Here is a 23464-nt window from a genome sequence, read left to right as displayed (position 1 = left end):
CGTCAGAAGGTCGCAAAAGGGGATCACGTGATCCCCCCCCCTCCGGGATGCTGCAACAGTTGTTAAGTGGAGAACTTGTTATATAACTCACTTTAGTAGTGCTGTAACTAAAAAGTCACTAAACGAATGGTTGTGAGCTGAGGAAGCGCATCCATCCCTATCAAGTTGCTTTCCATTTGAGCCTGAATGGTTATCAATTTGGCCAGCTCTATGGCAACGGATGTCCTTCATTTGCAGAGAACTGTTTCTAAATGAACTTTTGGATGCCATCTGTAATCTTTTAATTCTTTTTTAACAAGCTTGCAATCCATTAATTCAGGGTAGAATCGGGGCGGCTGAATGGAGCTGAGCGTTTACTAGCTGGATGCCCTTCCTGTTGCCTATGAGGACTTCACAGCAGATTTTGGTGCCTTTTTTTGTTTCATGCTCTCGGAGAGAAATATCTGCCAGTAGGATTGAACTCTCAACCTTCCGAGCGGGAGGCGAGCGTCTTCACCTCTAGGCCACCGTGCTGCTCTTCCATGATCTCAAAATCTAGCTTGAGCAAAAATCTGACCCAGATCCTCCAGATCGCCACGGCAGATCAATGAAGCAATGTTTCCTTGTAAGAAAAGGGTAGTGTTTATTCAGTTGGAAAAAAACAAAATAACAAGGAAAAGATCACACTGGGGACATCGTATGTTTCCATAATGAAATCCATCCATCCTTGCCAGCAGTTTTCCAGCACTGGACATGCCTGTCTACCATCTGGCTGAGTCTCAGATGCTTTTTCAATTCGCTGCCTGCTCGAAGTCTAGAAAAATGCCCCCCACTCCACCCCCCCCAATCCCAGTACTGGCTTTCATTTCTCATTAAGGAATATCTGTCAGAATGAAAAAAGATGTTCATTGGAATACACCAGATCTGGGCCGTTCATTTTATTTATTTTATCTTGGTTCAGATTTAAATCAAAACAAGAAGGGTTTGAATCAGAGCTTAGGATGGGAAATGTCTTTTTATTGTGACTTACAGACCATAAAAGGAGCAATGTTTGCAATGCAGATTCCAAGTATCACACTTCCGTGTTATTTAAAATTGGTATTCTCTACCAAGTCTAAGGACAAATGAACGGCACAAGGTTTCTAAATCCAATCTGGTCACCCGCTCTCCTTAGATAAAATTAGCATTTTATGCTAATTTTAGATATACCTCTCAGCATTCAACCAGGATGGACACATTTTAGGTTTCATGTTAATGATGGAATTGTCCTTTGTTATTTTTTGTACCCCAGCCAGTCTTAAAGTTGCCAAGATTGCACACCCCTACCTTAAACAAAGCCAGCAGTACCGTGAGGGGTGACCCCCTCCCTCTCTGCCCAGTCCTGCAGTGTGTGCAAGCTACCACAATTAAATTTTAAAAGATCTTGAAACATCAGGTATGTTGTTGAGATTTTGGGTGAAGAACACTGAATGCCTGAGTGAAGAGAGTGGATATCTTGCAGGATTTAACCATGGGCGAGAGTGCATACAACTGAAATAAAGAATTTTAGGAATGCCTGCTCTGTGACACACACACACACACACACCCAGAAATGGGGACCCCTGGCACAGAAGAATTTGACATGGAGATAAAGCTGTTCCAGGGGCTTAACGGTCCCCAATTAAAAAGTTGAAAAATAAAAAAAGAGGTAAGGAATCCCATGCCTGACACCAAGGAAATACCAATCAAAATTCAAATTTACCTGTTCCACCTGATTGCCTCCAAGGCAAAAATATAGGAGAGAGAATGGGAAGCTGCATAGTGGTAAAACGCCAGCCAGCGGAGGAGCGGAGGACGGTCATTACGAGCTGTTGCAAAGAGATTCTTTAGGAAGAAGATGAGGTTTCTTGCAAACAGCATCTAGCACAAAAGAGTCCCTGTGTCCCTCACAGTCTGAAAGTTGCTGATCTTGCCTCTTGCGTTTGTTAAGCGAGGGCTGATCGGCGTTTTCGCTCCGCTTGCCTTCAGGAAGGCCCAGCGTTCTTAAACAGGCAATAGCCGCCGCTTGTTCGGCTAGCTTCTTGGATTTTTCCCTGGAAAAGAAGAGGACAGGGAGATGGTAGCCGGGAGTTTGAATTTTGATCCTGTCGCCATGGGAACACAGGGAAGAGTTGCAAGCATGAGGGCTGGATGTACGTCACTTTCTTCGGTATTGTGGTAACTTCAAACGGTCGCTAAATGGACAGTTGTATGTCAAGGACTACCTATATACATAAAGCCCAAACTCTGCATTCGGCAGATTATCTATTGCAGGGGTCTTCAAACTTGGCCCTTTGATGACTTGTGGACATCAACTCCTAGAATTCCTCAGCCAGGCACCCGTGCCTGGCTGAGGAACTCTGGGAGTTGAAGTCCACAAGTCATCAAAAGACCAAGTTTGAAGACCCCTAATCTACTCAATGTCATATGGAGGTTCTCAGTCATCCAGCTCATGGTTGCCCCAAAGGTGCTTTTTTCAGGAGGAAAGTGGACTTTCTCGTTTTCCTTTGAAGCAGTTTCCCTTCTGGGATGAGAAGTCAAATGTCTTCAAAGAAAAACAAAAGAGTTAGTTCTTAACGCACGGCGACAATTGAGCCCAAAAGGGTTTTTGTTTTTTCTGGGTTGTTTTTTTGAAAACGACAGTGAGATATTCTAGGGAGCCACCAGAAGCTTTTTGAAAGCTACAGGTTGAGTCTTTTTCAGTTAAAAGCAGATGCTCATTTGGGTTTTTGACCACTTAGATGCTACACAACGATGAAGACCAGGTCACCATAGTCGTGGTATATAGATAGGTTAGGACCTTTCTGAGGGTGGAGGGGTGGATATCGATTCTGGGACCTTGCCATTGGTCCCGATTTTTCTTTTCTTTCAGGTGCCAGAAGAACAATGTAAATTAATTCATATTGACTTGATTTTATTCCACTACTGAATTCAGGGAAGCAAAAGTCTCATTGAATCCCATAGGGAGTTTACGCCCAGTGAGTGTATGTGTATATATATGTATATGTATGTATGTATGTATGTATGTATGTACACACACACATGACACACACACACACACACACACACACACATATATATATATGTTTTCTGAGGTTTTCGCGGGTGTTTGTATGTAGATCTTTGGTCATTCGGGTTTTTTCCCACGTAAAATTGGAGGTATCAGGGCAACGTTTCGACGAAATCTCATCCGTCATCCTTAGGCTGGTGACTTCAGCTTCCTTCTTCTGGGAAAAGTGTGTGATAGTGGCGGGTTTTTTTTCTTTTCTTTTTTTTAACTGTTTTTTCTTTAAAAAGAAAAAACCCGCCACTATCACACACTTCTCAGCTATGCTGACTCAGGAATTCTGGGAGTTGAAGTCCATGAGTCATAAAAGAGCCGAGGTTGCCTACCCCTGGACTAGGGTGACGGCGCGCGTGCCAACAGAGAGGACTCTGCGTGCCACCGGTGGCACGCGTGCCATAGGTTCGCCACCAGAGAGCTTAGCAGGTCTCACAGCGATTCAACCTGGACAGAATGAATCACACAAGAACCTCTGAGAGAGGGGTGTCCAACCTTGGCAACTTTTTAAGACTCATGGACTTCAGCTCCCAAAAGTCCCCCGCCGGCATAGACCAATAGTTGTAAGCCGAGAACTATCTGTATTCTAAAACACTGAAAAACAGGCCCTCCTTGCTTCAACATGCTTCACCGCTCAGAAGAGCAGATCAGAAGCTTCTTCTTACCCTTTAGTGCAGCGTTTTCCGAACTTGGCAAGTTTAAAATGTGTGGATTTCAACTCCCAGGGTTCTCCAGCCAGGCACAGCCGGCTAGGGAATTCTGGGAGTTGCAGTCCGCTTAAAGTTGCCATGGTTGGACATCCCTGATCGAAAAGGTATTATGCCGACGTTCAGTAGCCCTATTATTCCTCCTCCCTTTCCGAGTTGTCGTGAACAACTCCGCCCTTTTTAGCAAAGGATCCCCTTGCAAATTACACTTTCCCAAACGGCGCTTACCAGAAAGTCGAGCTGTACTTTTGCCCAGCAACCGTCACGACAGAACAGAACAGTCTATCCCGGGGCCTTTCATTCTAGAGCGAGACGAGAAACGAAGGGCGGTTGGATATGAAGTCAACGCAAGCACTGATCCATTCAACGTGCTTTGGAGCGAACGTTGGTGAAACTAGCAAATCCCCAACAGGTGTGATATTTCAGGGCCAGGCTGGGGACAAACAGCACCGGCTTAAAGCTAGGACGCAGAAGCTTAAGGCAGCTGATTCAGCCGCATTGAAAGCGGCTTTCGAATCTTTGGCTGTCCCGAACAGCTGTTCCTCCAGAACACAAGAGCAAGCTGCTGGTTGAAAAGCTGGAGAATTTCAAAGGCAGCTTGTGATGCAAGGGGCTTGGGCCTAGCGTACGAGCAAAAGTGGGTCAAAATTCCCACAGACACAAATATTTGTAGAGGCCCCGAGTATCTCTGGCTATCGGAGCCAACGTTTTAAGAGGACACGATTCCCTATTCAAATTAAATATTTACTGTGCTCCTAGGTCAGCCTAAGAAGAATTTGGAAAGGGGGGGGAGGAGGAGGAGGAGTTTAACTAATGAATGTTGTCATATGGTGTCTTACTGTTTCATAAGCAGGTTGAACCAGCTTCTCTCTCCTGCACCATTCCAGAAGATACATTTTGGGTGTAATCTGCGGGGGATACTCTCGTCTGAAGAAGTAAAAAGAAAACGGAACAATAAAAGGCACCCCGGAGGCTAGGGGGCTGCCTTCATCTTCAACAGCCCAATCTGTTACACCAATGTTTTTTCCCCAAATCTGGCAATTTTCAGAGGTGTGGACTTCAACTCCCAGAATTCCTCAGTTAGCAAGCTGACTGAGTACAACAAAGTACAGTGAAAATCTTGGCTTAATGTGAGGCCTGAACACAGACAACTGTTTCTTATCAAACCAAGATGAAACAAGACTATGGCCCAGCGTAACCCAGAAGCTCTCTAAATGTTTCGTATTTAAAAGAAACAGAGGGTGCTAATTATCTCACTTACTTATCAAACCTAACTGCCATCTTAATGACATCTGTGTCTTCAGTGTGATCATCATTATTTGGGCTCTTGACTTGCAGTGAAACTTTTTTCTTCTCCAGGAAATCAGATGCTTCTTGGAAGAAACTACTCATCTCGAAAACCTCACTAATAGATTAAAAAAAAAATCAAATTAATTCTAGAAAATGTTATATTTGGGTTAGGACGCTGAGCTTGTTGATCAGAAGGTCGGCAGTTTGGCGGGTCAAATCCCGAGTGCCGCGTAACAGAGTGAGCGCCTGTTACTCGTCCCAGCTTCTGCCAACCTAGCAGTTCGAAAGCACGTAAAAAAAATGCAAGTAGAAAAATAGGGACCACTCCGGTGGGAAGGTAACAGCGTTCCGTGCGCCTTTGGCGTCTAGTCATGCCGGCCACATGACCACGGAGACGTCCTCGGACAAGCGCTGGCTCTTCGGCTTTGAAACGGAGATGAGCACCGGCCCCTAGAGTCGGAAACGACTAGCACGCATGTGCGGGGGAACCTTTACCTTTACCTTTACACATACAGGTAGTCCTCGGCTTACAATAGTTCATTTAGTGACCATTCAAAGTTACAACGGCACCTAAAAAAGTGAGTTACAACCGTTTTTCACACTTATAACCGTTGCAGCATCCCCGTGGTTCACGTGATCAAAATTCAGGTGCTTGGCAGCTGCTTCATACTTATGACCTTTGCCGTGTCCCAGGGTCACGTGATCCCCTTTGGCGACCTTCTGACAAGCAAAGTCACTGGGGAAGCCAGATTCACTTAACTGGGTTACTAACTTGTGAACTGCAGGGATTCCCTTAATAACTGTGGCAAGAAAAGTCATTAAAAAGTCATAAAATGGGGCAAGTCTCACTTCACAACACAAATTTTGGCCTCGGTTGTGGCTGTAAGTCGACACCTGCCTGTATTATGAAAAGCACTGACTGTATAGTTCAGGGGTCGGCAACCTAAAAAAGGAAAAGAGCCACTGGGAACCGGTTCCATCACAAATTAAAAAAAGTGGGAGCCGCGTGCGTGTGTCCATGCACACGCATGCGCAAAAAAAAGTTTTGCGCATGCGCAAAACGGTTTTTTGCGCATGCACGGACTCACACAGTTGCCATTTTTTTAAAAAGTGAGATGGAACCGGTTCCCGGTTGCCCGACGGCGACGGCCTGTCTGCAAAGCTGCCACTTTCAGCAGCTTTGCAGACGGGCCGCGGCAGCTTCCTCAAAGAGCAGCGCCCCTGCCCGTTCGCGCGGAGGTACGCGCGCACCTCTCCAAAGGTTTGGGGAGGTGCGCGCGCACCTCTCAGAATGGGCAGGGGCGCTGCTCTTTGAGGAAGCTGTAGCGGCCCGTCTCCAAAGCTGCCGCTTTCGGCAGCTTCGGAGACGGGCCGCTACAGCTTCCTCAAAGAGCGGCATCTCTGCCCGATCGCGCGGAGGTACGCGCGCACCTCTCCAAAGGTTTGGGGAGGTGCGCGCGCACCTCCGCCCATTCGGGGAGGTGGCGGTGCCACTCTCCATTTGGAGAGGTGCGCGCGCACCACTGCTCGTTCAAAGAGGTGCGCGCGCACCGGGCGGCTGGGAGCCGCAGGAGACGGCTCAAAGAGCCGCATGCGGCTCCGGAGCCGCGGGTTGCCGACCCGTGGTATAGTTAAAGGTAAATATGCCTCTTTAATGAAATAAGGTAAAATCTACTTTTAAAAGGAGCTCAACTCTTGGAGACACATAGACACAGCCCAGATAATTTTCTCGGCAGGAGTCCATCTGCCACTGCCTTCTTCTGACACGTTTAGCCTAGCCAAGGCAAGTCAAAGCATCTCTCCCATCCAGTAACAAGCAGGCCTAACTCTGCTTAACGTTTTGAGGTCCAGGTAAAACAGTAACAAAAGTGGCCCATCAAAGTCTCAATCCTATCCCTAGTTGTTTGGGAAGAGGCTTCATTAAAGACTTGCTTCCTGGGCAGTTTCGCATAAAAATGTTTTTAGCATAGATTCAACCTCTTAGTTAAGCTTTTCGGGTCTTTGAGGGCTTTCTGATAATAACCTAACGTCCATTTTAATGTTAATATGTATTATTGTAATGTTTCAATGGCTTATCTTGTTGCTTTTGCTTTGTTGTTAAGTTGCCTAGAGTCGCTTCTAGGTGAGATGGGCAGCACATCAATTTAACGAACACACAAGCTAAGCCAGTGGTGCTCCAAAGAACGCCTCTTGATCATTTTACATTAGGTTTTTATATTACTGGGAATAATAGGAAATGACGAGCAAGATAAGTAAGACTAAATTCCATCTGTGATGTGAAGATTAGAATCATTCTAACAGAAGAATAGAAGATTTCCTTCCAGCAAAGGCAGTTAGCATGCATTAAAAAAAGGAGGTAAACAAAAGTGGCAAGTTTTTGCATTAAAAAATTCTAACAAATATTTTAAACTGTTTGCATTTCAGCACTTTACACTGTTGGCTTTATCCAGGGACACGTTAATTAAAACAAAAACATGAAAATGCCCTTACCAGATTTCCTGCAAGGACTGTGCGGCGTGCAGCTTTTTTCCTTCGGCGTTTTCTAATTGCTCCCGTAACATCTGGCACAAGCAATATTTTGTATTGGTATAATGATTATCATATCTCACTGCCTAAGGAAAACAAGATGAGTAACAACACTTTGACAAAGGAGAAACAAAGGCCTTCCAAGTCCAATTCTCGTTCATTTCTAGAAAGGCAGATTTCCAACTCTCTTTTGACTTGCCGGAAATTTTAGAATATGTCAGAAACCTGCTACTAAAAAAAGCCCTCATCTTTCTCTCGTAGCAGACATCTAGATTGAACAAACTGTGCAGTTTACAGATGGGGAACAGTTACTCCATTAATGGAATTAGGGAGGGGGACTGTCTTCGCAGACGAAGCAGACTCTCTCCCCCACCCGATTCCAGCCTGACTTCAAGGCTGTTGTGCCCTGAGAGTTATCTGCCTAGCACCTCAGCATTCTCAAAACATCTTTGGAGCATCATATTGGCTGCCGGTGGACTTGTTGTGGGGGGGTGGGGGGGTGGGCTGGGATTTGGGGAAATTGAAAGAATTGCTTTTACTCTTTGCGTGGGATCTTCAGATTCTGCTCGGCTTTCCTGCAGCCACTCTCTCTCAGTAAAAGTTCTTTTGATTCAACTCAATGGATTCAAGAGTCTTACTTTCCTGAAAGGCCAACTGGGGCAGGCCCTTACGTAACCGTTCGTTCGGCAACCGTTCAAAGTTACAACGGCGACGGAAAAAGCGACTTACAACCGGTCCTCCAACTTACGACATCGTAGCATCCCCATGGTCTAGGGATCAAAATTTGGGGGGCTTGGCAACTGGCATGTATTTACAACGGTTGCAGTGTCCCAGGGTCGTGCGGTCGCCACTCGAGACCTTCCCAGCCAGCTTCCAACAAGATAAATCAGTGCGGGAAGTGGGATTCACTTAACAATCAATGAGATTCACTGAACAACTGCAGTGATTTGTCCCGTCCACCCCCGCCCTGCCCCCCTGAAAAAAAAGGGATTGCAAAATGGGGTGCGACTCATGTTACAACCATTTTGCTTAGCAATGGAAATTCTGGTCCTAATTGTGATTGTTGAGGTCTAGCTGCGTGGGACTGCAGGACCTGCAGTTATGAAACCCAGAAAAATGGGAGACCACGGTTTCATGTTCCTTCAGCTATAATAGAGCCTTCCCCCCCCCACTCTAAGAGACTGCTGTCAAGAATGCCTACGTATTTGATGTATTCCTGCATGACGTCCTTCAAGGGCAAAGAGCCTTCCTTTCTGAAGACGGAGGGGTTCCACATGGCCGCCCGGGCGACCATTACGGAAGATGCTGAGGTCGCTTCCTGGAAGATCCGGAGGTCAGAATATTCTTTGATGAAATCGTAGGATCCTCCGCTGAAAGAAGAACATGGTTCGCATTACCAGCAGCGGTGCATGAACCTGATGTAGGTGAGATGTGGTGTCTATGAGGAGTCTCAGTTATCCAGGTCCTAGTTGCATCAAAAGGGGTCTTTATTTCGAAAAGGCGACTGGACTGATATATATATATATATTGAGGAAAAACGAGACAGATAGACAACTTGACCACGGAAAAATTGAGATCAGTTGTGGTCGTAAGTCAAGGACTAGTGTATAGCCAATGTCAAGCTCTGCTAACTGCAGGGGAGGGAACATTTATGTTCACAATGCAATTTCATCCATTAGGGCAGCTTGTTTGCGCCAAGGCTGGACACTCTGGCCTTAGAGCGAATTCGTTCTACTTACTTGGCTATTACTGGGATAGAAACTGCCTCAGAGATGGCTTTGATCACATCGCAGTGGACAGGGTGCTGAGGCCTCTCCTCTTTCTTCCTTCAAAAGGGAAAGATCAGAGATTAGCAATAGCACTTAGATACCACTTCACAGTGCTTTTAAAGCCCTCTCTAAGCGGTTCACAGTCAGCCTATTTGCCCCCAACAATCCGGGTCCTCATTTTACCGACCTCGGAAGGATGGAAGGCTGAGTCAACCTTGAGCCGGTCAGCATCGAACTGTCGGCAGTGGGCAGAGTCAGCCTGCAATACTGTATTGTAACCACTGCGCCACCATGGCTTCTGAGCAGCAGAGCCTGTTCTACCAGCAGATCCAATTCCAACCTCAAAGGGTTTCATGAGGCAGAAGGACCCATGAGAATTTTTCTCTTTTCAGAGGGAGGATTAGGTTACCTTCCATGAACAGCAATAGCGGCTACTCCCGCCTGCTCTATCCTCTTCACTAATCTTAGAGTTTCTTCTTCCTGAAAATGGTGGTGGGGGAGAAAAAAAAAATCAACGCTCACCCAAGTTTACTACTTAACTTTCCTGAAACTAAATGTGGATGAGATTTCTTTTCTTTTCTTTTTTTTATTTTGAGGAGAAAGGCTTCGGGGGGGGCAGTTGGTGTACCAACCCATTACAACGTGCGTCAGGTTCTTCGCAACTGCCTTAAACCCCAAATGATTCGTTTTTCCAAGTACAAGTCCTTAATGAGATTTATTGGGAGGAGATTACAAGAATTGCAGCAAATAAATTTCCGGTTTTGAAAGACTGTGTGTCTGTGTGTTATGAAGAAAATCAGAAAGCCCCCCCCCCATCCTAACAGTCATTCTATGATCTGGTGAGGAAGCAAGTAGCAGCATCTGGAGGCTCTTTATTTAATAGCTGCCAAGGTGCAAGCAGCGAGAACCATTTGTGGATAGCCTCGGGTGGTAACTTTATTGCTTATTACCTATGTTACAAGAATCCCATCAGACTGCTGGCCTTCCCCTGGGACATGGCCCAATAAGGCTTCATAGATCTGGGGGGAGGTCATGCTTAGGAGGTTTGGGGCTGTGCAATGACTCCAAGCTAGGCCCTTGCTTGACACCCCCCCCCACTTCCAGCCTAATTGGCATTTTCCAAACATCAGCTTCCTGAACCTTTACCAGGGTGGAAACCCACCCTGTACAGTGTGGGTGGTGAGTTTGAATTCAGTGAGCCTTTGGAAGCCGGGTGATTTGTGTTTTCCCCCCCAGCAAATCCTGTTTAACAAATTGTGTAGGTACAGAATGATGTGTTCAGGACACAAATGCTCTTCCAAAGCACGCAATTCAACGGAGGGAGTTCATGTAGGCTAACCTCAGCACCTCCTGAACCCCAATAAAGGGTTTCTGAATCAGTTGGGGCTACATCTGATCTGGGCTCTTATCAGAGTTTTAAAAGAACAATCCTAGACACGTCTACTCAGAAATGTTTGGTCTTACTCAATTTAATGGGTCTTATTTGCAGAGAGGGGTACTGTATATAAACAGCAGTGAACTTTTTTTCTTTTTAAAAAATCTCTCAAAGGCTACGTCATCTAGATCAGAGGTCCCCAACCTTTTGGGCACCAGGGACTGGTGCCATGGATAAAGACTTTTCCGCGGAGAAGAGGGGGTGTGGTTTTGAATATTGCCTGCATCCCGAGGATATAGCTTTGCTTGTTTGTGCGGCCTGCTTGCTGGTGCCGGTCCACGGACCGGGGGTTTGGGGACCCATGAACTGGATGATGTTGGGGCTATTTCTCACGCCAATGGCTGAAAAATCCAGAGTCAAAATTAGGTGCAGTATTTCCCTTACTGGTTCATTTTCACTCAGTGCAATTGCCGCAAATGAAGCAAAAACTGATTTTTTGCATCAAAAGACTAGACAGGTTCTTTCCCCCCCCCCCCAGAAGTGTAATATCTGAAATATTGTAATATATTCTTACCGATGACAAAATTCGGATTTTGCAAGTTACTGGCTTAGACACACCATTGACAAGCGTAGTCAAAATCTAAAGAAGAGGAAGCAACAGCAGTCTTTTAAGAACAAGAGATGCAGAACGCTTTGAAAATTTAGGTCAGGGGTAGGCAACCTCGGCTCTTTTATGACTCATGGACTTCAACTCCCAGAATTCCTGAGCCAGCCAAATATTGGGAGGTATTCTGGGAGTTGAAGTCCATGAGTCATAAAAGAGTCGAGGTTGCCTACCCCTGATTTAGGCTTTTCCCTCATTCTGAAGTCATGTCTCCTCAAGTTCTCAACGGAACAATAAAACAAGCTAAATGACTCTTAATGACTTCCTATTGCCTTTTTCTCATGAAGGAGGTCCACAATTCTGCCTGCAAGCTGTTCATAAAAAAATCTTTCTGCTCTCAGCCTGATCCTCCAGGCAAGCTTTGAACTAGGAATAGGGGAAGCTTGAATATGTTCCCAAATGCCATTAAACGTTACTGCCAAACAAAAAAAAAATAACCACCCAACAACGCATCACTCTGCAAAGAAAAATACATGGCTAAGGGTTTTCTTAGGGAACACTGCCCACTTCTTCAGATGCATCAAGAATTATTTTGAAAAAGAAACTTATACGTGCCCCCGAGGATTTTGGGGGGGGGAAGGAGGAGGTAGGAGAAAGGAAGGAAATGTAGAAACGAGGGGAAAAAAAATGTGACAGCTGTCTGCAAGGAATATAAATCCTTCCCTTCCCCACCAGCTAGTCAGAGCTGAAGAAGCTTTTTGGATGAGAGATGAAATTCTTCAAAGAGCAGGGGATTGGACTAGATCAGTGGTGGCAAACCTATGGCACGCGTGCCAGAGGGGACACTCGGAGCCCTCTCTGTGGGCACGCGTGCCTCGCTCTTTTGGCTATGTTTTTGCAGAAAAAAGCCATTTCTCAAGCCCCTTCGTAGCCAAAACAAGCCTCCGGAGCGAGTGCGCTGTTTTCAGCTTTGAATTATATCAAATCTGACATCAGAAACAGGCTAACAGATGACCTGAGGGCTGCATGTGTTGCTCTCAAACTTACAAAGTATAAGCCAAAGTTAGACAAATTACCAGCGTGCATACAACAGCAAAAATCACATTAACTGTTCAAAGGCATGCCAAATGCAAACTTTTACCTTTCAGTAAAAAGTTGTTTGTAATCGCTGAAAACTTTGTTATTCTGTTTTTCTTTTAAGACAAAAGATGCTAATGTATGAGTTGTTTTTTCTAAACTAAAACCTCAGTATTCAGATTAAATTGCCCTGTGGGCACTTTGCGATAAATAAGTGGGTTTTGGGTTGTAGTTTTGGGCACCCGGTCTCTAAAAGGTTCGCCATCACTGGACTAGATGACATCCAAGGTCCCTTCCGACAATATTATTATTATTAAAAATGAGAAAATCCAGTTGCCTCTTGAAAAAGCAACTTTGGGACAGGCAGGGAGTAACAAAAAACTAGCAAAAAAACCCCACCGTTATGAGGGTGAAGGCTCGTTCTCCGAGTTTATGGGTTGGTTTCCGAACATTTCGTTACCAGGCTAGGTAACATCTTCAGCGGAGTTTAGGGAACGTCAGTGTCAGGGTTCTTCTGCTTATAAAGGCTTCAGGTGTGGGTGCGTCAAGTGCCCTTAGAAACAAAAGAATGTGTTTGATTTATTAACCCAGGCAATATATATATAATGGTTTTGATTTATTAAAGGGGATATTGTATTATTAAGTAGGCGACTTAAAGTGGTGGGAAATAGATAACTTTTAGGAAATAGAACAAGATCGCATTTAAATAGATAAAATGTGTATTTTGGACATTATAGTTTGTTACGAAGTGAGATAAGGGAACTCTTGGTTACCCAAAGCCTGAAAACTATGGATATCAAAGGTTAAATTGGAATATTGATAAGTTTAAAATTATGTAAAAATTGATAACAGGATATGGATTGCTTAGGGAGACTGAATGTAATTAAGGTATGCCTAAGCTAAACATTTATTGATAAATGTAATGACGATGTCTTTATTGAGTTGATATAAGCAGACATGTACTAGTTGGAATACGAGACAGTAAATGTTAAGGGGGGAAAAAAGAGAAGAAATATCTGATGTTGTAACCTGAGATTTGCGCCAAAGATTTTGTTATTTGAACGATTGATTAACTCAGTCACCACCTTGTTTTTTAAATACTCAAATGTAAAATTGGGAAATTAATAATTATATATATATATATATGAAACAAAAGAACAGACACTGAAGAAGTTACCTAGCCTGGTAACGAAACGTTCGGAAACCAGCCCACGAGCTTGGAGAAGGCAGCTTCACCCCCATCCTACACCTGAGCTACAGGTATTCGCCACTATTGCAAACCACCTGGTTGTGACCCCTGTACACTTTTGATATAGCTCTGCTCAACATATTCCTGCCCTGCCACCTTTTCACAGCCCCCGTCAATTCCTCCAGTCTCCACCCGCTCTTATTTTTATCAACAGCCACAGAAAACGACAAGCAAGGAGCTCGGGATACTCACCGATTCTATTCTGTCCGGATCAGACAAGAGGGCTGCACCCATTCCTCCCTGGGGGGAACATACACAAAACAGGCCTTCAATCATCATCTCAGCAGCCCAAAATATCTCAAGGAGGCTCTACAGGTCATCCTCGATTTACAGCCGTTCGTTTAGGGACCGCTGGAAGTTGTGTCGGCGTCGAAAAAAGCGACCCGCGACCGTTGCGGCCTCCCCACAGTCATCTGATCCAAATCCAGGTGCTTGGCAACCTGGCATGGACTTATGACACTTGCATTGTCCCGGGATCATCTGATCACCATTTTTAACTTTCTCAGCTGCTTCTGACAAACGAAGTCAAGGGAAGGGGGAGGCGGATTTGCTTAATGACCGCATGATTCAATTAACCGCTGCAGAGATTTGCTTAACAATTGTGGGGAAAAGGTTATAAAGTTGTTGACTCAACCTTCCATCCTTCCAAGGTTGGTAAAATGAAGACCCAGATTGTTGGGGGCTGACTCTGTAAACCGCTTAGAGAGGGCTGTAAAGCACTACAGGGCAGTACGTAAGCCTAAGTGCTGTTGCTATTGCCTTTTCTTTGTTCCTTCCTTCCATCCATCCATCCATCCATCCATCCATCCATCCATCCATGATGCGCAGTGGTAAGAATACAGTATTGCAGGCTAATTCTGCCCACTGCCAGGGATTCGATGCTGACCGGCTCAAGGTTGACTCAGCCTTCTATACTTGGGAGGTAAAATGAGGACCCAGATTGTTGGGGGCAATAGGCTGACTCTGTAAACCGCCTAGAGAGGGGCTGTAAAGCGGTATGTAAGTCTAAGCGCTGTTGCTATAAAATGGAGCAAAAACTCACTTAACAACTGCCTTGCTTAGCAACAGAAATCTGGGGCTAAATTGTAACCAAAGTCAAGGAATTCCCGGTACCGAGAAGGTAATTAATCAACATAATCAAAGAATTTGAAAACTGTGGAGGGGAAACCAGGCTACTTCTACCAAGCCGGGAGTACCACTGTGGGGATGCTAACAAGAGGGTCACGCAGGCTGGGAAATTAGGGGGAACAAAAATCCATCTCATTTGGAAGGCACCAGATTCAACCTGCAAGGCCAAGAGGTCGGAGGCCTGTTGCCATCTGAAGCAAATTTCAGAGTTCCGTAGCGGGAATCAACACACCAAGCTAAGCCACTGTTTCCTTAATCACGCTTTAAACCACAGTGGCCGGGTTTGCACCTAACAGTAAACTGAATCCTCTGGTTTACAAATCACAACATCTAGTAGGCACATTGTACTAACTAAGCCAACACCAGGCCATCCTATGAGGTGCCAACAGAAGAGAATATTTTAGCTCAGGGTTGAATGGTGGAGGTCTTGGGTCCTCTCTGAGCTTGGTGGTTTTCCTGCAGACGTTTCATGACCCAACTAGGCAACGTAATCAGCAAACCCCACTCCCTTCCAGCACTGATGACGTCACCTAGCTGGGTAATGAAATGTCTGCAACAAGACCACCAAGCTCAGAGAGCACCAAGGGCTCCACAGTTCTTGATATATTTTACACCAGTCCATTAACCCTCTTTTCTTTGTCTGGTGGAAAGTTGAGAATCACGCAGGGAACCCTCCCACTGCTTTCCTACTTAAGATGCCAATCAGGCTACCAGATGATGCATTAACTCGAAAAATACAAGGAAATGAATGGAAGTAGTAAAAGAGACGTTTCATAACTTCTCAATTACTCAGATTGGAGCGAATCAGGAAGCCAAAGGGCCAGCAGACGTGTTTTTCTGGAGTAAGCTAGAAATTCGCATCTTTAGTGTGCAAAAAAGGGAAGCTGTTTGAATGCAGCTGATCAAAACAAGGACACAGTCTGCACTGTTAAATCAGCCAAATGTAACAGGATGGGCTCGATCAATCCCTGGTCTAATGTTAGGTTCAGGCAAGAAATACCGATGTCTCATTCCTAATATGACAAAACTGAAACACAAAAACTCCGATCGGGGTTCTGACTTCCTGAGAGAAAAACAAACAAGCAAACAAACTTATTCATATGTTATTCTAAAAAAAACAACAACAAAAAAAACCCCACAACCCAAATTCTTTTCCTGTTCTTGGACACAAGGTTTCTGTCACACGTATTTAGCTATTATGTCACGACAGGCAATTCTTTCAGTTAAGCACAATTGTATTTGCAGCCTGCAAATTCCTAGGGGGTGATTTCAAAGGCTTGAAAGAAATGGGTCTTTCATACTTTTATAGTCTTGATTAAAGGAATAAGAAAGATGGCAGAAATTCAAATAATGATGCAGGTTATGCAGACATTCATCAAACCGGAGGTACTGCATCGCACGGCGTCTATAAATATGATTCATAAAGAAAAAGAAAAACTATAGATGGGCAAGATCAACCTTACCTTTGTGGAATATTCTTTGGGGCATCCCATGTTGACGTCAATGCCAGCGATGTCGTCCTCTCTGAAACAAGGCAAAAAGACAATCACAAAGGCATAAGGAGATTTTTTTTAACATTTACACACACACAATTAAGCAATTCATTTTCAGAGTAACTAGCCAGTGGCTGGAACCGTGAGATGCAAAGCAATTGTTTATTCTTATCATCTTTTTGTAGCAAATCCTCCCATTTTATTCTCGAAGCATTTGTTTTTGTACTGTTTCCGTTTATATGCCTGCTTAGCTCAAGATCATTGTCAGAAGGATCAAACTTCCTTTGTCCAAACCAGACACAGCTCACGTCTGAGCAGTATCCAATGATCCCGTTACTGACTTTGTAAGAGTCGCAATAAGCCATACACACGAGCTGCATCTTCACCATGGAGATTACAACTCTGTTTTAAATTACCGTTATCTTTTCCTTCACGGTTTTTGGGGGGGGGTCTGTACATTTATTTTAAAAGCTCAGGGATATAATTCCCAGACTTACCGTAAGATTTAATTTGCTTTTATTAAAGAAAGAGAGACAAGCATTTTCTAAACCATTCTGCTTTCTGATTACCTCAAGAAAGTAATAGTTTGCATGATAAGTAAACAATAGCTTTAGGCTATCACCAATCCCAGTCACCCATAATTTCCTTGCTAAAGGAATACGAGTCGAGTCGAATAGGATAGGATAGGATAGGATAGGATAGGATAGGATAGAATAGAATAGCGTTGTCACTTTGAATGTACACTAATCGGCATACATTAAAATGAAATTTCATTGCATTCAGCTCTCAAAGGGTCACCACCTCCAATATACACTACATAAATATGGCAAAAATAAATAAATACAGAATTATGCATATACCCCTACATATTACGACACAGAGAAACAACAGTCTAGTCTGAGTTATGTACACAAGTGCCTGGTGAGAAAAATGAATCTGGCAAGTATACCAGATGGATGGGTGTCATTAGATCAGTGCTATCTTTTCCCGCAGCAGAAACTCAAGGTAGGCAATCTAAGTATTTCCCCTTCCCATCTTGGCCACCCAACAATTTTGTGAGGCTTGTTACAATAAAGAGCATAATGGACCCAAAGGCACCCCATGGCTGAGGGGGACTTTTTTTCTAGCCCCTAATCCAAGGCTCTGAACCAGGGGTGTCCAACCTTGGCAACTTTGAGACTTGTGGCTGTCTGGGGAACTCTGGGAGTTGAAGTCCACAAGTCTTAAAAAGTTGCCAAGGCTGGACGCCCCTGCCCTAAATACTATGCCAAACTAATACTGTCAAGTTTTACTCCTGAGATTTGCAAAATGTAAAAGAAATAAACATTATACAAATGGAAATGTGGAGTGGATCTGCAACCCAGGCAGATTTGTTAAAAGTTAATGCCCAGTAAAATTAAGTCTTTTTTCTTCTTCTTTGTTTATTGTCATTTCTGTGGTCTTAGAGCGAGAGGGGAGCGGATGTAGTTTTGTTAGCATTGTTATGATTTGGTTTTAACCTGCCTGGGGGTGTTTTCACTTTTGTTTATATAGCACATAAGCTGACGAGAATTGTTTGAATGTAAGATTAAAGAAGTACAACACGTAAGTAACATGCATGTAAATATATTCTGACAGATACATACACAAGTTTGGCTACTGCCAAGGCTCTCTCAGCATCAGCTGTGCCCTGAACAACAGTGAGGGGAAAAAACATAGAGGATTATTTTTCTAGAAAGATTACTAGTTCATTCTTCATTCTCCAGAGCTCACAGAATTGCTCACATATACATTAAAAAAAAATTAGAGGTACTCCTCGTTAAAAAAAACCCTAGATAGGACTGGCAACTCTTATCATTAAGTAATGCAGCCATTGCGGTACATGAACTGTACTTTCTGGCTGGAAAGAGACAAGACTATTGTCAGGTGCAAAGGTTCACATGTGAAGTTGCGCTAAAGATTTATTGCAATAGTGGCAAATATCTATAGCTCTGGTGTAGGATGAGGGTGAAGGTTTGTTCTCCGGGCTTGTGGGTTGGTTTCTGAACATTTTAATAATAATAGTAATAATAATAATAATAATAATAATAATTGTAATAGCAATAGTAGTAATAGTAATGATGATGATGATGTTGTTGTTGTTGTTGGAAGGTCGTCTAGTCTTGGAGGTCATCAAGTCCAACCCCTGCTTAGGCAGTAAACCCTATACCTGTGGCGGCGAACCTATGGCACGCATGCCACAGGTGGCATGCAGAGCCCTCTCTGTGGGCACACGCACCATCGCCCAAGTCCTAGGCCTTCAGCTAGGTTTTAAAAAACCTTTTCGCTTTAGACCTCCGCTGCCGTGTGCAAAAAAAAAAAAAAGGTTCAATCAATTTCAACTTCTCGCGGGGAAAAAAAAGATGTCGCAAAGTTAGAATTGATTGAACTTTTTAGTCCCACCCAGTCTGCCGTTACCACTGCAGCCACGCCCACCCAATGGGCCATGCCCACCTGGCACCCGACAATACATAAGTGGGTTTTGGGTTGCAGTTTAGGCACTTGGTCTCTAAAAGGTTCGCCATCACTGCCCTATACCATTTCAGACAAATGGCTGTCCAGTCTCTTCTTAAAAACTTCCAGTGTTGGAGCATTCACACCTTCTGGAGGCAGGTTGTTCCACTGGTTAATTGTTCTAACTGTCAGGAAGTTTCTCCTTTCGTTACCATCTCCAGCAGAGTTGAGGGGGTGTCAGAGTTCTTCTGTTTATAAGGGCTTCATGCGTGGGTATGTCAAGTGAAGGTCTGTGATGGGCCTTGTGTTGGGTTGTGATGGGTCATTGAAGCCTGGCACTCCATAAGCAATTCCATCAACAGACACACTGGCCAAAAACCAGCCCATGAATCTCTCAGAATACCAATCAACCGCACGGCCAACCAGAGGCAGCAGCGACCCTCATCCGACCCATGAAAGCCCTCCTCCCATCAGTAGTTCACCTCCCAATGACCCTGACCTCATCACAAGACTGACAGATGACTCATCCCTGATCCATCACAGACCCTCGCCTGAGACACTCACACCCAAAGCCCCTATACACAGAACACTGACATCCCCTCAACTCCACTGAAGATGTTACCTAGCCTGGTAACGTTCAGAAACCAACCCACAAGCTCGGAGAACGAACCTGCACCCTCAAAGGCTTATTGCTCAAGATCATGCATGAGAATTTTAGTCATAAAATTTAGTACTGAATCAGTATCAGATAAGGGTTATCAGAATTCAGGAGTGGTTGGACTTAGACCAGGGGTCACCAACCCCAGGTCCGTGGACCAGTACCGGGCCACATCATGCCAACAACCAGTCTGCACAAACAAGCAAAGCCCCATCTGTGGGATGCAGGCAGCACACAAAACCACATCCTCTCCGGTCCGTGGGAAAACCTCTCTCCACGGAACCGGTCTCTGGGGTCCAAAAGTGTGGTGACCTCTGACATAAGACTATTTGTGGGAACATGATTGTAGGCTGATGACTCGCTTAACTCCCCTCTCCAGCTCTGACTGCTCTTCTCAAATCACTACTTAGTTTCACACCTTCAGCTTGGTTTGCCAACTCCTCTGCCCTTTGAAAGGCCCCCATGCCTACAGAGCTTGGAGCCACGGGGACGTCACGCAAATAGCTGGCTCTCTTGAAATCTCTTTCTCTCAATCTCCCCCCTCTCTGAGGAGGGTGGGGGAGGTCAGACAAACAAGCGATTGCCTACAGAAACAGCTTTTCTTTCTTTCTCTCCCCACATGACCACCCCGATTTTACGACCTTTTTGTGGCGGTTGCTTCGCTTTAAGCAGTTAGCTTTGCTTTTGTAACTCTTGCAGTTTCCTACCATTTGAAAAACAACATGGTCTTTTTCTCTTTCACAAGTCCTGAACACCACTCTCTCATTGGGGGCAACAAAGTCCACAGTTCCAAGAATATCTGTGGGACACAGAAGGGAAGAAGTCTCTACTGAGGACTCAATTAACAGACTATTAATTATTAATTAACACACCCATATTGCCATTCAAGATTTCACTTCTTAGATCTTCACTGCTGATTACAGCCAAATATTAAATCACGATATCAATACTGAAAGTTCAGTTTGTAATTGTGTTTATTAAATTTGTTGGATGTGTCACTTTTACATAAGCTCTGAATACTTCCAAAGAAAGGAGCATCCTTTACATAAGTGTCAAAAACAATATATTTAATAATCTATAAATAAAGTTAAACACGCCAGCAATTTATAAGGTGAACCATAAGGAAGAACAGGTCAATATTATTATATACATGTTTAGCTTAGTTTACAGCTGGAATGATTAATTATCTACACTATAATTTGATCAAAAGTTTATGGGTTACATATTCAAATATGTACCAACCAAATATTACCATTTTTTACCAGTGTTAATTTCAGTTTCATCAAGACGTTTTAATTTAACAAGCACTTTATCTAAAGAAAAGAAGCCACATTAATTATCGTCTTAAGCTAACGGTTAGGAAAAACAGAACTTTTTCATTTTGTCGCTCAAATATCAAATAAATACTTGCCGTTTACAACTCTTTTGCACTGAAGCATCTTTATGTCAATCAGCTCCTTAAAGAACAAGGCAAAGGTTACCAAAGAATTTCATCCCAATAGGAAAAAACAAACAAACAAACGGATTTTTAAAAAGTAACCCCCTTTCCCTTTAATATACAGAAGAGGTGAAAGATATCCAGGCTGTTTTCTTAGCAACAATGTCTAAGTGGCTGGTCACTGCTGTCTTCTGAGCTATTTGAAGACTAGTTTCCAGCTCTAGAAATTACCTAGTGGTCTCTTTTCCCTGTTAGTATTGGCCAGTGCTGCCATTTGCAGAGACAGAACTACAATTATATAAACACGGAAGAGACTTTGACAGTCAGAATCCCAAACCCTTGCTTCAAATGCGGTTTCTAGCGATCTACTTGTGAACTCTAGTCAGAGTGTTTCCCTCTATGAATTACTACATAATGGGTGCTGTACATAATTGCTACATAATGGTTAGTATACGCTATGTATACAGCACAGGTCAGAAAGAGGGTTGAGAAAATATTATACAGACCCCTCACACCCTGGACATAAAACTATTTCAACTGCTCCCTTCAAGACACCACTATAGGGCATTTGCATGCCAAAACAACCAGACAAAAAGACAGGTTTTTCCCTCTGTTGAAAAGCTAGTTACCACACTACTGTCTTATATCCAAGTATATTTACCCATGTAGTATGGCTGTATTACTATTATCCTTCTCATCTTTTCTACTACTTTCTCCTGTCGGTATCCTATGATCATATTACTTTGTTGTTTGTATGTACACCGAGAGCTTATAGACCGGAGGCAAATCACTTTTTGTCCAATTGCACATGGCCAATGAAGCCATCTCTTCTATTCCCATTCCATTCTCTCCTGAAAACAGTCTGAAAGAGAGGGAAACACCCTTGTCCCTTACCTCACAATACACAATATCAGCACCATAATCCAAAGCCAGTAGTCTCATCGGCAGGGTCCCAACCCGCACCATGGGAGCCAGGATGGCTTTATTTGTGAAACTGAGGGCTATGTGGTTCATTGGCATGATGTCTTTGGAATCAGCTGAAAGAAAGAAAACTAAGGGGGGGGGGGGAAACGCGTTCAAAAATTAAAGAGTCCCACTGAATTGAAGTAACATTAAAAACTGACCAGTTAAATTATTCTTTGCATAAATAAGGAAAACCATCCATTGCACTTATAACTGCCATAGTCAGATACAGCTTCCAATCCTAGTTTAATCTGTTGATATATATATACTAACTTAACAACTGCAGTGATTCACTTAACAACTGTGGCCAGAAATGTCATAAAATGGGGGGGGGGGGAAACTCACTTAACTGTCTTGTTTAGAAACAGACATTTTGGGCTGAATTGTGGTCCTAAGTTGAGGACTACCTGTATATAGAAACTGAGTTGCCAATTTCAACCTGATTCATGGCTTGGTGTTACATACACATCCATTTATCCTAATTAATGCTTCCAGATTCTGCCATGTCAACCAGGCAAGCGTTTTTCTTCTTTTTTTTTAAAGACCTCCCAATGAAATTTATAAAACATGTTTCTAATTTTTTTCATTCCACAGATCACTTCTTCTGTCTTGATCATGTACCCTCTTTTCTCCCTAAAAGGGTAGATGAAGAGGGGCATCATATCCCCCCTTTTCTCAAGAGTATCCAAGCTCATTTAAGAATACCCGAATAACAGAGCTGGAAGGGACCTTGGAGGTCTTCTAGACCAGCCTCCCCCCCCCCCCCCGCTCAAGTAGGAGACCCTATATCATTCCAGACAAATAGTAGTCCAATCTCTTTTTGAAAGCCTCCAGTGATGGAGCACCCACAACTTCTGAAGGCAAGCCCTTCCACTGCTTCTGTTCCACTGGTTAATTGTTCTAATATTAGAATTAATTCAGCCACTTGGGAATTCAGAACTGCACTGGAAGGTTGCCTATTCTAAGGAATCGATTGGAGATAACCAGCCTAGATAATAAAAATGAGGATAGGAAGAAAGGTTGGACCAGGGGTGAGACTCGGCTGTCTCCAAGCAGGATGTTGAGGCTGGATACCAGCTATGGGCATGGCCCAGCCAAGGAAGGATGAGATGAGTCCATGGATCTTAAGTTCTCAAGATTGAGAAACGCTGCTCTAATGTACACTATGAATCATTTCTTGAGCTTTGACCTCCATTCAGAACATTCAGGAAGTAAATAAAACAGAATAACAGAGTTGGAAGGGACCCTGGAGGTCTTCTAGTACAGGGGTCCCCAACCTTGGCAACTTGTGGACTTCAATTCCCAGAATTCCTCAGCCAGCGTGCCTATTTAACACTATTTAACACTCCCACCTCCTGTTTCCGCTATTACAACAACCCCGTGAAATGGGCCGGGTTCCTGCCGGGCTCAGCCTGTCCCGAGGGGACCTCCAGGCCTTCCCTCCGCCGTGGGACGCCGAGCGAGGCTCAGCTCGGAAGCGGCTCCCACCGCAACTCACCAGACGCCGGTTCCCATCGCTCGGGCCAGCCTCGTCCGCTGCCGCGCATGCGCCAGGCGACGAGATATGACGTCGCTGCCTGGTCCTTTCCCCCCCCCCACGATGCCAAAGTTGGGTTTTTCGAATTACAGTTGTACAATTATACTTCCATAAACGTTC

The 23464-nt window shown here is 44.1% G+C and overlaps 1 protein-coding gene across 3 annotated transcripts; it reads right to left on the bottom strand.

The window, feature by feature from the left end:
* Positions 1-271: 271 nt before the first annotated feature.
* Positions 272-23345, bottom strand: DUS2 (dihydrouridine synthase 2). 3 transcript variants are annotated; one of them, XR_014027447.1, is made up of 17 exons: positions 23306-23345; positions 21739-21896; positions 20818-20863; positions 20114-20205; positions 17902-17945; positions 16247-16307; positions 13848-13895; positions 11300-11365; positions 9760-9830; positions 9321-9407; positions 8783-8951; positions 7546-7667; positions 5027-5170; positions 4605-4692; positions 3994-4067; positions 1721-2051; positions 272-601 (listed from the first exon to the last, which is right to left on the bottom strand). XR_014027447.1 is itself a non-coding variant. In XM_081335562.1 (16 exons), the coding sequence occupies exons 2-16, from the start codon at positions 21862-21864 to the stop codon at positions 1820-1822; spliced, it is 1470 nt and encodes a 489-aa protein (XP_081191688.1). In that variant the 5' UTR covers positions 21865-21896; positions 23306-23345; the 3' UTR covers positions 890-1819. The 3 variants fall into 3 exon arrangements, 1 of the variants encoding a protein (XP_081191688.1); XR_014027448.1 differs by lacking the exon at positions 272-601 and adding an exon at positions 839-862; XM_081335562.1 differs by lacking the exon at positions 272-601 and having other exon boundaries at positions 890-2051.
* Between the last annotated feature and the right edge of the window lie 119 nt (positions 23346-23464).

The sequence above is a fragment of the Vipera berus genome (assembly GCF_964194415.1).
Source record: "Vipera berus genome assembly, chromosome: 10".
NCBI lineage: Eukaryota > Metazoa > Chordata > Lepidosauria > Squamata > Viperidae > Vipera > Vipera berus.
This window is presented reverse-complemented; position numbering and strand designations above follow the sequence as displayed.

Coding starts and splice junctions, on each gene's coding strand:
- DUS2 (XM_081335562.1), bottom strand. CDS start 21,864: ATGCCAATGAACCACATAGCCCTCAGTTTCACAAATAAAGCCATCCTG. Junction 20,206..20,817: donor GTGCAAAAGAGTTGTAAACG/GCAAGTATTTAT, acceptor TGTGTCCCACAG/ATATTCTTGGAACTGTGGAC. Junction 7,668..8,782: donor TGCAGGAATACATCAAATAC/GTAGGCATTCTT, acceptor TGTTTTCCTTAG/GCAGTGAGATATGATAATCA.